This window comes from Spermophilus citellus (genome assembly GCF_964194105.1).
Source record: "Spermophilus citellus genome assembly, chromosome: 15".
NCBI classification, from domain to species: Eukaryota; Metazoa; Chordata; class Mammalia; order Rodentia; family Sciuridae; genus Spermophilus; species Spermophilus citellus.
In genome coordinates, this window is record NC_138195.1 from 28,983,338 (window position 1) to 28,998,278 (window position 14,941).

The following is a 14,941-nucleotide window of genomic DNA, read 5'->3' on the forward strand; positions in this document are numbered from 1 at the left end:
GAAATTTTCCAGTTATAAGAGCTACTTTTCCTCTACTTTCAAATATCCAAGCTTTCTTCATTTTTCAGACAAGCATAGACTGGGAAAATTAGTTTCGTTTCTATGTGAGAGAATGAAAACAAAGGCCATTCTGAGTTAAACTACTTTCAAACCAACATGCACAAATTAGGTTTCTGTGAAATGAATGATGATATTCCCTTCTGTGGACAATAAGATGATTGACTTGTGTAGAGAGGAGTGAGAGAGAAAAAAAAAGAGTAAAAGACACATGTAGAATTATTTTATTGTGGACTCCTTTTCGGTCCACAATGTTAACAGACTTGGTTCTGTCCTCTTGTATTAAAAGCAATGTAGCTATAATGTTTTACTTGTTCAGACCATTAAGGAAAAATGCTGTGCATGAGAAAGTGGTGATGGTTTTTTTATGGTTCTTATCTTGTACATAGGCAAAATACAGACTTAGAATGCCTGAACTACCAAAAGCAATGCAATATTTAAGTTATATAGCAGGAATAAGTTAAAGTGATCTGTTGTACAACATAATGACTAATGAAAACAATGTTCTTTTAAAGAATACAGTGGAGAAAGAGAATAGATTTTAGTAAATGAACTGTTCATGTAAACTCATAGTATTCTGAAATAAGTAAGATTTATTTTGTTTCTAAAATAAATAAAGTTTAACACGATCCACATCGAGAGAAAGATGATAGAAAATAAAGGAAGAATGTTCAAAGGAAAGCAAAGAGAAATTCAGTATGCTATCACTGGCATTGCACTCATCTTCTAAAACCGGTAAATGTACCAACTATTTTCTTTGGAGAATTTAGTACATAAACCAACAGAAATATTATCAACTACAATATGGTCTGTGGCCATGTTTTAGTCAGCTTTTTCACTACTGTGATTTGAAGACCCGACCATAACAACTGTAGAGGAGGAAAAGCTTATTTTGGGGCTCAAGATTTCAGAGGTCACAGTCCATAGACGGCAGGCTCTGCTCCTCAGGGACTGAGTTGAGGCAGAAATCATGACTGAAGAGTGCAGTGAGGGGCAGCATCTCACATGATGATCAGGAAGCAGAAAGAGAGAGAGAGAGAGAGAGAGAGAGAGAGAGAGAGAGAGAGAGAGAGAGAGAAGAGAAGAGAGAGATCTCCACTTGCCAAACACAAATACACACCCCAAAGCTACACCCCAAATTCTCCACCTCTTCCATACAAACCTTACCTGCCTTCAATTACCACTCAATTAATCCCATCGGGAGATTATTCCACTGATTGGGTTAAGGCCCTCATAACTCAATTATTTTGCCTCTAAACTTTCTTGCATTGTCTCACATATGAGTTTTTGGGGACATCTCATATCCAAACCATAACATTCCATCCTGGTCCCCCAAAGCTTGTGAAGCTTGTGACCATCTTACAATGCAAAGTACATTTGGTTCATTTCCAAAATTTCCCATAGTCTCAACAGTTAGAGGATTGCCCAAATTTCAACTATAAAGTCTCCTCTGAGACTCAGGGCAAGCCCATATCTTGAGCTCCTATAAAAATCAAAACCTATTTACAAATATCCAGTATATAATGGAATAGAGTAAACATTTCCATTCACAAAAATAGGGTGATAGAAAAAAGGGATGGGACTTTCTTTCATAAAGACAAAAATATTAGCAAATCTAAATTCCTCATTTTTAATAAGAAGTGAAATACCAGGAAGGTCAAGGGTAATGTTACTCCTTGTGCTGTAATTTTGCTTCAAAACATTTTATGTAAAGTATATTTTGTTAACTCAAAAACCAGTAATTTATCAAAAGGAGTGACTTGAAGTAAAAATGAATGAACAAATAAAAAATCATAAACAAAAGTCAGTTTGAAGGGAGAAGCATAACACCTACGTATATGAAATCTGAATTCTAGTAGGGAAAACAGGCACAAAGACAAGTGATGACAAAATAATGTGTTTTTAACTGCTACACCACACACACAGTAATTCAATCATAAGGTAATAGTCAAGAAAGCAAGGTACCATTAGTTACCTATACACATTCACTTTGTTGAAAGTACAAACCGTGAAAAGTCAGATGCTATGGCAAAATGTGAAGGGATACAACCTTAAGATCTCTTTAGGAAACACCTCTCTCTCTTGAAACAATGGGAGGGGTTTGAATACTTCCTTGCTTCTTCAAACATGACAAAAGTGAATTGCAATTAGTATTTTGTGAGACCCTTATTTCAGACTGGCACTGTTTATAATATATTTTGTGCATAACTAGGGAAAAAATTAGAAATCGTTTTAAAATAACCCAATAACCCACTAGCTTACAGTGACATGATCCACAAATACTGAGAAACCCATGCTGATGAGCATTTCAGAATTAAGTGTAATGGTTGTCTTAGGGCACTTGGCATTTTAATGATAAATAGCGTACAAACAAGCAAACAATCAGAAAAAAACTAAAGACTTTAATGGATACCTGGTCTTAAAGCAATGTTACTGAGAGAAGACATCTGCAGACTAGTGGAGTGGAATATAACGCCTCAAAGAGAGAAAGGAGCAGACACAGAAAATAATTCAAGTGATTGGCTGCAGATCCTGGCTTCTCTACTGACCAGCTGTAAAGTTTAGGAAGGTGAGTTACTGTTCCTGTGATGCAGTGTTCACATCTGTAAGTTGAAGAGAAGCTACTTGGGGGAACACACACTAACACTTACAAAGGTATAGGGAATGCTCTCCATCAGACCCAGGTGAAAAGGCACAGAGCAGGAAACCACAAGCTCTCAGAAGCCTCTGTCTAGATAGAGTGTACCTAATGTCTGCATTGCCACCCTTTAACTTCTCTATACCCTTTGCCACTGAGAAGATTTGCATCCTCTGACCATCAATGTGACTTTTTTCCTATCAACAGTGTCATTCTGCTAAAATCCCTCATCACCATTTTCTGCTTATTTAGAAAATAAAACAAACAGTTGGAATGTGAAAACTGCTTTTTCAACATACTTTCTTCTACTGTATAAATTCCTTAAATCTGACATCTTTAATAATTCACAAATGCATTGTTCAAGATCTTTTTGGTTTGAATGGACATGAAATCCACACTTAATTCATTCTTTTCTGACAGTGAGTTTTTCATATTTGTGATTTATAGACAAAGGGATTCTTACTACTTTAGCTTCTAAAAAATATCTTCATAATTGAGATTTTTTAAATTAATCTTCATGATTATTTATCTTTTTCTATATTTGTGTCATATGAAGATATTGCTAAAGTTTAAACAACCTGCAACAAATGAAAAATTATTTATTTGAAAAGATATTTTTACAATCACATCTTACTTGTTATCTGTTGTGGTTTAGATATGAGGTGTAGGACAATGAAGATTCTGAAATGACTGGGTTATGAGAACCTTAACCTAATCAGTGCATTAATCCACTTGAATGGACTAACTGTGTGGTAACCTTAGGCAAGTAGGTTGTAGCTGGAGGAGACAACAGGTCACTGGTGGCATGCCTTTGGGGTATAAATTTTGTCCCTGGTGAGTGGAGCTCTCTCTGCTTTCTTGTTGCCATGTCCTGACCTGCTTTTCTTCTTTTGCTGTGATATTCTGCTTCACCTTCAATCCAAAACAGTGGAGAACTTTGGCACTAACTTTTTGGTCATCTATGGATGGAGAACTTTGAAACTGTGAGCCACAAATCAACTTTTATTCCTCTAAGATTGTTTTTGTCAGGTCTTTTGGTCACAATAGTAAAAAAGCTGACAAAATATTATCTTAATAGAAGGTCAAAATTAATAAAGCTTACCTTAACTTAAAAACCAATCAGTAGGCTTGCTAATTACCTTTAATTTTTTTGAAGAAAATTAACATGACCTGTTACTATGTGCCAAGATTCTACTTCTCAATTCTCCTGGGAAGCAATATAGTGTATAAGTTACAAGAAACTAGCTTGAACTAAGGTTGATATAATTTTGAATTCTGACAACTGGAGATTGGTTGAGGGATATTAGAAAATTTATTAAATTTTACTTATCTTCCTTTTTTTCCCTAAATGATACAATAAGGAATAATTGCACCTCACTCCTAGGTAGACATTTTCATTTATTTTAATTGTTGTATTTCAATAAATTTTATTTTATTTATTGCTTGCTTTATCTTACTTATGTATTAAAATGAATTTTATGACTAAAATAAGTAAATAGCTTTTCACAACTATCAGAAAAATAATCAAGGCAAATAAATTGTTATTATATACAGAACAGTTATTGTTATTATATACAGAGTAGTCATCCATTAATACACAAAATAAAAGTTAATGGTCAAAGCCCTAGCTTAATCATCCCTATTTTGCACAGAAAATAATGACCAATATTTGAAAATATGATTGATTATTGACTGTACAGTAGCATTTTTGAAATTTTTTCTATATCTAGATGTTGCTTCTTTAATTTTTTTTTTCTTTTTGGTACTGGGGATTGAACTCAGGGGCACTTAATCATTCCCAGCCCTTTCTTTTTGAACAAACAAGATCCTGTAGATTCTTGTGTGTGTTCTCTGCTAACTCAGAAGGGGCAGTAGACCCCCACAATGAGCATCACTGGCAACTATTGCATCTAGTACTGATACTACTGAGGGGGTACATCAGTATAAAATGTTCAAAAACACAGTTACAGAATCAGGAGAAATAAGTTGACTAATACACACTTTTACTTCTGCATCTTAATGTAAGTTCTGCATTCATATCAAATAAAAAGGAATGGATTCTAATTAAGAATAATAGCTTTAAAAAGAATTGTTTTCATATTCTATCAATAAAGGTGATATCTCCTGTCCTTAGGTTATACTTTTCAGTGTAGAAAAATATGTATAACACATTTACACTTTAGCCATTTAGGTGTTCAGTTCTGTATCATTAAGCATCTCCTCATATTGCAGACATCATTACCATTCAAATACAGAACTTTTTTATTCTTTACAAACTGTGATCCTGTAACTACTGGACAGTAGATCCTTATTTTCTCCCTTCCTGAATTCTATCCCCTGGCAGCCACCACTGTATTTTCTGACTCTGAATTTTACTACTCTAAGAACCGCATGTAAGTGGAATCTTAATAATATCTGTCCTCTGTGTCTAGGTTACTTCACCTAGCATAATGTCTTCAGTGTTTATCTACCACTTAGCACATGTCAAACTTACTTTCTTTGAGGCTGAATAATATTCAGTTGTATATATAGACTACATGTGGCTATTTATTCATCCATAGATAAACAAAATAACTGTTTCCACTTTTTAGCATCTTAGCTTTTTTTTGGGGGGGGGGGGGGTTGGGGGTCAGGGGCCACTGCTTGGGATTGAACACAGGGCCTCAGTTGTGCCAGGAAAGCACTTTACCACTGAGCTACATACCAGACCACACACTTTAGCTTTTTGAATAACACTTTTATGAACATGTATATACAAATGCCTGCCTTAGTCCTTGCTTTTTATTATTCCAGTTATTTGTTAAGGGTATACTTTTAACTGATGTTGACTTCTTGAATTAAAGACTGAAGAATTAAACCATCGTAGATGTCAACCTTTCAGGATTGGTCCTTTCATTCTGTGTCTTTCTAACACGATCCAAGAATTATTTGAAAATGACATGAGCATTCAAATGGTTGAGCCCCAAACTGAGACTTCATGTTGGTATAAAGTGTCTTTGTCTGAAAACTCCAGAGACCTCCCTTATTGTTCAATAGTTGTTCAAAGACGAGTCACCTCTCCATGCCCAAGCTCATCATGTACAAGGAAAACAGAATAAGAATCAAAACTTCCTCAAACTGCCCAATTTTCTAAAAATAAGTTTTACCTCCTCTGAAACATATGATCCCCAAGGATAATAGATAGTTGCATAAAATTGGATTTCTGTTAAATAAATGGAAGGAGAAACGGTCAACTAAGTGTGTCTACCACACTCTAACAACATAAAACCAGAACACTTCACCTAAATTATCCTGATGTTACCAATATTCTAAAACTTACCTTGCCTTAAATGCCAGGTGAAGATCCTATTTTTCACTCACTGTGGTATGAACCTCAACCAAACAACATGAGGTATTTTATCCATTCATATTTAATTATTGCATATGTGCTTTTCCTTTTTCTTTTCCTTTTTTTTTTTTTTTGTGAGGAAAGGGCTCTTGTTTACTAACTCTGCAAGGGCAGAGGCACATTCTGTTTTGTTTGCCTCTATATTTTCAGCACACAGTAGGCTTAAAAAAATTCTAATAAGTCCTTTAACATATTGGATTTGCTCCCTTGAAACACTTATATTGGATAATTCATTTAAATGTGTTAATTTTCCTATAGCCTATGTTGAAAAAAAAGTCCTAAGCCCACTATCAATATTGTAAGTTAGTGTAGCTTCCTCCATTGATATTTCAAAGCCTCACTTTGTCATTCCTATTCTATGCAGTGTTTCCTCTTCCTTTTCTTACACATGGCATATTTTCTTTTAATTTAACTTTTATCATTCTGAATTTTATGGCAGGCTAAAAAATTAGCTTCCATTCATGGTGGAAGAAATCTAATATTACTGTACTAGTTCAAAGCAAATGGTATAAAAAAGCCTCTTTCACAATTCTGGGCTACATCCACATTTTCAAATCATCTTTCCTTCAAGAACCACAACATAGCTGGCCTTGATTCCATGCTATTTTCAATAACATATTTTACCAAAGTATGAATTAGAAGAACTGCTTAATTCACATTCACCCTGATTGAATTCTGGAGAAGATTTCAGACTTTGAGCTGAAAGGCAGCAATGGAAAATGATATTGATCATGAAAGACTTTTAATCCCTTCCCCTCTAAATCTCTTGCCTCCTGTTCTTGTTTCACAAAAAATGCTCTGCACCTGGCTTCTATTTTGGTTCTTTGTTTCCTCTTATGTTTCACTGTGTTTCCTCTGTCCTCCTTACATAAGCTTCACTTTGAGAAAATTTAACCTCCCTTCGGAGCTGGTCTTACTTTCAAGAAAACTTTTTTGTCCTTTCGGTGTTGAACCATTTCTTTCCTTGGAATCCAGAGTGCAATCTGAGCTCTTCTAACTAAATTACTTCATCACAATCTCTCACATTAATTTGTCTCCTTCACCACCTCATCCCAATTCCTTTGAAGCAGATGCCATCACTGCTATGGTTTGGATATTTTATTTCCTAAATTTTCATAAACTGGAAGCCTGGTTTCAATGTATTCGTTTAGACCATGGTGGATTCTTAGGAGATGGGGCCTATTGAAAGGTGATTACATCATGAGGGCACGGGCCTCAAAAAGGATTAATGCTTTGTTTTTGATTTTGCAGGAGTGGGTCAGGTCTGGATTAAGTCCCATAAGAATGGGTTGTCAACCTTTCCTGGCTGTTTCTCTTATTTCTGCTGTCTTGCATACATGTACCATGTTGTAAGGTAGTCAAAAGGCCCTTGTCACAAGATGAATAAATGAGGCCACCCATTCTTGGGCTTTCAGCCTCCCAAACTGTGTGCTAAATAAACCTCTTTTCATTATAAAAATTCCCATTCTCGGGTATGTTGTTATAATATCACAAAATGCACTAATGCAATTAGTAATTTTTCTTAATATAGCCATCTACCACACAATTTAATGGAATATTTTAGCACTTCAATTATTGTTTTCCTTTTCTCCACCACAGTATTCTTCCATTAGCATAAGTGGTGATGTAAAAATACACTGGAACCTTCTAATCACAGTACCAGTTGACAATTGAGCATTGTCTTTTTATCATTCTTTTTCATTACATGGCTCCTGTGCTTTGCATTTTCCAAGTATACCTACTACCTCATAGAGCAATTTCTCTTCTTTCTGATCTCTAAGTGTCAAATTTCCAGGGTGTAGTCTTTGGATTTTAATGTTAAACAGCATTTTCTAGATGATTGCATCTCAGTCCACAATTTCTTTCTTAACTCTAGATCAGCAATGGCAATACTCTTGTCAAAATCTTTGCTTTCATATTGAAAAAGCTTTATAAACATAAAGTCTACTCAAAAGAACTCTTGATTTCTGTCATTACAATACCTGAGGGAAGGACAAGGACTTCTTTAGAACAAAAGGTAAGTTATTCTTTTTTATTTATTTATTTATTTATTTAGGTACTGGGGATTGAACCCACAGCCTTGTGCATATGAAGCAAGCACTCTACCAACTGATCCACATCCCCAGCCAAAACTGACTCATTCTTGATTTTCCCTGGGTACTATGTAGAACCTGTTAGCAAATCCTTGTTCTTTTGACTTCCTTCTCAACATCTCCACAGCTCCCACTCATGGTTAAAGCCATGCTAATGCTTTATCTGGGCTAGTAATGCACTGGGATCAACTTTTACTCCTCTCTAAAAGCACTGTTAGTTTTTTTGTTTTGTTTTGTTTTTTGTTTTTTACAAACTCCCAACCTCAAGGTATCAAGGATAATCCCTTTACATTGGATTAAGTCATACCATTGTTCCAAGTTACTCAAAGACTTTCTTTCCAACAAAAACAGAAAAGAAATCCCATCTTCTAGCCCCAAGGAATATATCTCATCTCCACCCAGCCTTTCTCAGTTTTATGGTCTCTTAAGCCCCTACTGGCTTTAGGGGTTTTACATTGGAATTCAGTTCCTTCTCTCAGGTTCCACAAATCTTGCTCTTATCCTTTACTCACATCATCATTTAAGTCCCCCCCCCCACCCCGCAGACATCTCTTTTTAAACTTTCTAGCTGAAAACAGCACCATTCTCAAATTTTGTTCTTGTTTTAGAATTTATCACTACATGACTTTATATTAAATAGTTCCCGATTTTACTCATCTATTTGTATCTTACACAGTTTATTTGCATTGCTCAGGGAGGAGCGTTTTTTTATTGTTCTTAATCTAACCTCTAGAACAGTGTTTAGCACACTTTAAACATTCAAAAATATTTGTTAACAAAATAATTGAACCAAATTAATTAATTATTCATTGGAATAAAACAAAAAAAGATAAGAATTGGCTACAGAGGGTTGTTACTCTAATTTATAAGTTGGACATAATGTGATGGACAAATAGGTGAAACGCTTTTAGTTAAAACTGGGGATTCAGATCAGGTACCAGTATTGGCATTGTAGAAGAACTATTTTCCGAGCACAACACACATCTTTTTTGCTTGGTTGACATTTCTTTTTCTTTATGAGGATGTTTGATATGTGATACAATTACTTGTAAAAAGAACTATATTCATCGTGTTCCTAGTAGTAGGGAAAAAAGTAAACTATAGATACACAAAGCTAAATTTACCAGGGATATTTAGGTTTTGTGTTGGTGTATTTTTAGCAATGAAAATGACTATTAAGATACTCCCCCCCAAAAAAAAACTGTAATTGATAATAAAAATGAATAGACTTTAAATTTGTTCCCCAATAAAATGCAAAGTTTTAACATAAATTTTTGGTAATGAAACTATTGCAACTATTTGTGTTGTCAAACTTTTAAATTCTCCTTAAACATTTTGATAAAATTAGAGAAGTATTAAATATCATCAACTTTAGTCTTAAATATTATATTTAAAAATTCTAAATAGGTTAGGCATAATTTTTGAAATAGAAAGGATTTTTTAAATTTCAGTTAAGTATTGACATGAGTAATGTTATTTTCTACATTAATTTAACAAACATTTACATTTCAAAAAATTATTGTAGAACAAAATTATTGAACATTTTAAAAATATTATTTCTTCAAGTGGAAATCAGTGATTTTTGTACTTGCCACTTGAAATTATATTTTGAGAATCTGAAGTTATCCTGAATTAAAACTATGAAGGGCATAAAAACATACTAAGAAAACAAACTTTTTAATGTTATTTATCATAAAAAATAAAATAATTTTTCTCACTTATTAGTGAAAATAAAAAGGAAATTGCTTATATAGTCACCTCATATAAATAATCTGTGCCTTACTTTGAATAATTAAACTCATATATCTGCAATCTTCAGGCTTTTGTTCATACAATTTGAATAAGTACATAATTAATGCAAACCACATGGATATAGTTCATCTGCAGAACTGGAACCCTTTGCTTTCACTTCAGTGCTGTGTCTTAGTATATTGTTTCATACCTTTACTCTGAGCACAGAAGCAAACATTCTTGCATCTTCAGATACTCCTCCAATGTAGAATCTTTTCTGAAACACTGGGGGATGATTATTTTCATCCTGAATCTCAATGTATACTTTAGCTATATTGCCTGGGAGACAAGAAATAAAACATTTTTTATTAATGGTTATTCATTAGAAAAACAAATGCATAGAAATAAACACTTATCATACTTACAATAAATATCATTCCTAAATGGATGCCTAATTCCCCAAATCCAGAGGATATCAATAATGACGCTTTTGTTATAATAATGTAAAATTGCCACTATTTCTTTTGGTTACAATGTCTTTATTTTAATTGATATAATGAATGCTAAAGTACTGTGCACTAAAGTACTGTGTGCGCTGCTATTTTTCCTTTTTTTCTTTTTTGGACTGGGGATTGAACTCAAGGGTAATTTACCACTAATCTACATCACCAGCCTTTTTGTTTTTGTTTTTGTTTTAATTAGTTAAACATGATAGTAGAATGCACTTTGATACATCATATATAATGGAGTATAATTTCTCATTCTTGTGGTTGTGCCTGATGTAGAATCACACTGGTCATATAGTTATATATGTACATAGGGTAAGAATGTCTGATTCACTCTGCTATCCTTCCAAATTTTTTAATTAATTAAATTTTTAAAAAAATGAGACGGTGTTCCCTAAGTTGATAAGGGCCTTACTTATTAACTTGCTGAAGCTGACCTTGAACTTGCCATTGGCCTGTCTGAGACTATGAGTCACTAGGATTACAGTGTGCAAATGTGCCTGGATTCAATGGTTAAAGTTCACAAACACTTCATACACATTACCAATTACATTAAAGAGGCAGATATATATAAACTCCTTCTGAAATAATACACATTTCCATAAATCATGTATATCATATATTATTCTTATTTATAAAACTAGCAATAATAATCACCTCGTTTAAAACTACAATGTTTTTTTTTTTTTTTTTTTTTTGATACTGGGGATTGAACCAGGGTGCTTAACCACTGAGACACATCCCCAGCCCTTTTTTATATTTTATTTAGAGACAGGGCCTCACTAAGTTGCTGAGGCTGGCTTTGAGCTCCCAATCTTTTTGCCTCAGCTTACCTAAGGTGTTTGATTACAGGCATGTGCCATCACGCCCGGCTTATTTTAAAAGTTAGAGACAATTGGGTGAATTGCTTACTGCCATAAAAGGAAAATAAGTTTTATCATGTAATAAGGACTGTTTGCATTAGAAGCTAACATTCAGTGAAAAAATGTAACTTAAAATATAATTATCATATGATTTATAAATGCTACATTTTGCCATTTAAATCATATAAAGTATACCATAAAGAACACATTTCCTCTCAACTGTTAGAAACAGCCCCACATTATCCCATTAGTGAGAAATTGGCATCGGTCACTAGTCCAAGGGTGATGTTTCTGATACAAAAAGGATTCCAGTGTGTAAAAACAATGTCCAAGCCAGATAAAATGGAAAATAAATAATTATCAATTCTGCAAAAGTAGACTAAAATAAGCATTCCAACATGATGCCTAAGGAAACTATTCTGATGCATTTTAATTATGATAAATATATGGCAATTGATCTACAAACTATTTATTAGAAATACCTATTTTAATATTTTATCCTGTAATAAATGCCCTGTCTTAAGCTTTCAGTAATGAATACCAGCTAGTAGCACAGCCATACATAATGGCATATTGGATATCTGAATTGATTGAATAATTAATGAGGAACCCGTCTTAGTAACAAAAAAGAAAGAGCTATTTTTTCATTACTTTTTTTTTAATAAGACAAACACTAAGCTTTTGCCCATATCCTGTTGCTCCTCTTTTCATTTCCCTCTGCTTCATTTTTTTCTCATAATCCTTGAACTGAAAAAGCTAGAATAAAGAGGAGAAATTTGCTAGGTCGACAAAAAAGGGAAGTAAAGTTTGTGGCTGATTATGCTTCTCTGTTCTTCAGTTCTAGAGTCCTGGCTTGCCCTTCAGTTAGCTACCATCAATCATAGTTTATCCAAAATAAAATCCAATTTTATCTTAGCAACATACCATTTTTACCACTAGAATCAAAGAAGTTAACAGCTACAAATTTAATATTTAAAGAAAGGGAGGAATCCTAAACTATATCACTTTTCTGATAACACATTTTTTCTCTGTCATTCACAAATACATAAAATTAAATCTGCTGTGCCTTTTTGGAATTCTGCATAAGATAGAGGTCTCAAAATCTAAACTAATTAAGGATGTCATTATTCTTCATTAAATGGATAATTTAAAATGCAAAAAATCACCAGCATGGTACCACATGATTGTAATCCCCAAGGTGTGGGAGGCTGAGGCAGGAGGATCACAAGTTCAAAGCCAGCTTTGGCAATTTTGGGAGGCCCTAGTAATTTAGCGAGATTCTGTCTAAAAATAAAATGTAAAAAGGGCTGGGGTTTTTACTCAGTGGTTGAGCACCCCAGGGTGCTTATGGTAGTGTTTAAGCCCTGGTACCAAAAAAAAAAAATAGAAAAAAAGAGGAAAAGTTTACAAACTCAAATTTTATATATTCGCCTCATAAACAAGTAAATATGTTCTTTTTTTAATATTTGTTTTTTAGTTGTATTTGGACACAATACCTTTATTCACTTATTTATTTTTATGGGGTGCTGAGGATCGAACCCAGGGTCCCACATGTGCAAGGCAAGCACTCTACCGCTGAGCCACAACCCCAGCCCTTAAATATGCTCTTAATAAATATTTCTTGTGTCATTTTTATCACAACCCCTTAGATTCCCATGTATGCAAGTCTTTTGGTGCTTTGTGTGTGTGATTATATATCACCTGCTTCCCTTGTCATCTTTTTCCAATGTGTTCTGCATTCTGACCTCACAGTGACTTTACTAAATACAAGTATGACTCTTTAAATCAAATCAAGTATTCAAATTAACAGTCATTCATTTTTTCATTCTATCAATTGATTATTTATTCAATATATCTTTTGAGGGACTGTCTTGCATGAGCCACTCTAGATATTACTATGTGGAACAAGAAATACAAGTTATGATTTTTTTTAATTAAAAACATAAAAAATCCATATAAAAAAGTTAGCATGAAACAGAAGGCTCTTAAAATTCTTACATGGTTATCTGGTTCTACTTGTATTACCCTCTGAACATTATTATCACTGACAGATAATGTGAGCAATGCTGTGGATATGACTGTGTATGTACATGCACATCCTCCTTCTTCCCCTATGTAGAGATCACCACAAACCTTCCACAAACCACAGTGTGAGCCATTTCTAAGATCCAATAGAGTCTTGAAATCTCTCTGGAATTTTTGAGTTTGAACGAATAGCGAGCAGGACAGTTTATGTCAATATTCCCCTGCCTTCTCCCAAAGAAATTGAAAAATAAAGAAGGAGAATTTGCTTGTCTTTAGATAGGTAGTATTTGAGTATGCTTTTCCATCTAAAACCACAAGGATTAACATTTCACTGAGAAAGTTCCAAAACTTTCTAAATATTTACAAAACTTGGTGTTAAAAATATAGAGTGATAAAATGGGACTAATGAATGAAAATCTGCATCCAAACCATATAAAAAAATAGTGGTTAATTTGACTGAAATTAAATTAGTCACATTTAAAAATGGACTAAGGAAGTGTTTTCTTATGCCCATAGTTGAAAACATCCCTCACCTTCACCTCATAAAAGCATAAAATATTTAGAAATAGTATGAATGCAATCTGAGAAATTTTATTTCCATATAATTGAATACTTCTGATACTTGTAAAGCAAACTAGATTTTTACTAGCACAGAAAGAGGTGACTGTGCTCTGATCCACATGTTGGAATTATATATGTTAATTACATCTAAATTATGTTTCATTCACATGTTGAAATATTACAAAATCATTAAAATAATGTTTTTGAAGAATATTCAATGACAGAAAAATATTTTGGATACAATACCAAGTATAAAGAGTGAAGCCATGATTTTAAACAAAGCACATATTATTAAAATTTGTACATATGTGTGTGAATGCATAGCAATAACTGGGAAACATGGAATTTTTTAAATAGTAAAAATGTACAATTATATATCATCTTAATTTTCTTCATTATACATTTTCTCTAATTTTATTCTTATTACTTTTCTAAATAAGGAAAAATTAATGTAAAGTTGGAAAACTGGAAGTGTAAAGAAAACAAAAGTTATAAAACAATGCATGCAAAAAATTAAAAAAATATATATTGAAATAAACTTCATTGGGTTCTTTCTACACTTTTCTAAAATGTCATCATTGTTATCTGAATAGTCTGGGAATACCTACTATATATCTTTACTTTTTCTGAATCAAGAAGCCTGGCTGAAAGCATACATTTTTCCCCCCTGAAATAAATAAGAATTTGCATTCTACTTTGCTTATTTGTAAGAAGACATTTTCTAAGATACATGTTATTTATTTGTGAAGATTTAACCACAAAACAATGACTAAATAGATAAGTGATTGTGCAAAAGAAAACCTAATTATCTGTATATCTTTGCTTAGTTCATTAGTCATGTGGCATACAAAGTATTAAATAATTGTATTTTTGCAGAAATTTTAGAAGCAATTTAAAGTGAAGTAATTTAATTATAACTATTTAATGCCATTATCCCCACTTAATGTAGTTTTTGAAAAATATTTAATGAATACTTATCAACTAGGGGTTCATATTTCTTGTAATAAGCCATTCAATCCAAATATTTTGCTGAATCCACTGAACACAATTTTTGAAGCAACAAAGCTTTGTAAATTTTG

At 33.2% G+C, this 14,941-nt stretch overlaps 1 protein-coding gene across 12 annotated transcripts in view; it reads right to left on the reverse strand.

Moving 5' to 3' along the window:
- The window catches only part of PCDH15 (protocadherin related 15), a gene marked incomplete at both ends in the record, with an annotated part of 726,342 nt that overhangs the window by 80,517 nt on the left and 630,884 nt on the right, over positions 1–14,941 (reverse strand). For all 12 annotated transcript variants that reach the window (XM_081268810.1, XM_081268808.1, XM_081268818.1 and 9 more), the window contains one exon: positions 10,119–10,246. In XM_081268810.1, coding sequence (XP_081124936.1) covers positions 10,119–10,246 — 128 coding nt within the window. The remainder of the gene's footprint in view (positions 1–10,118; positions 10,247–14,941) is intronic.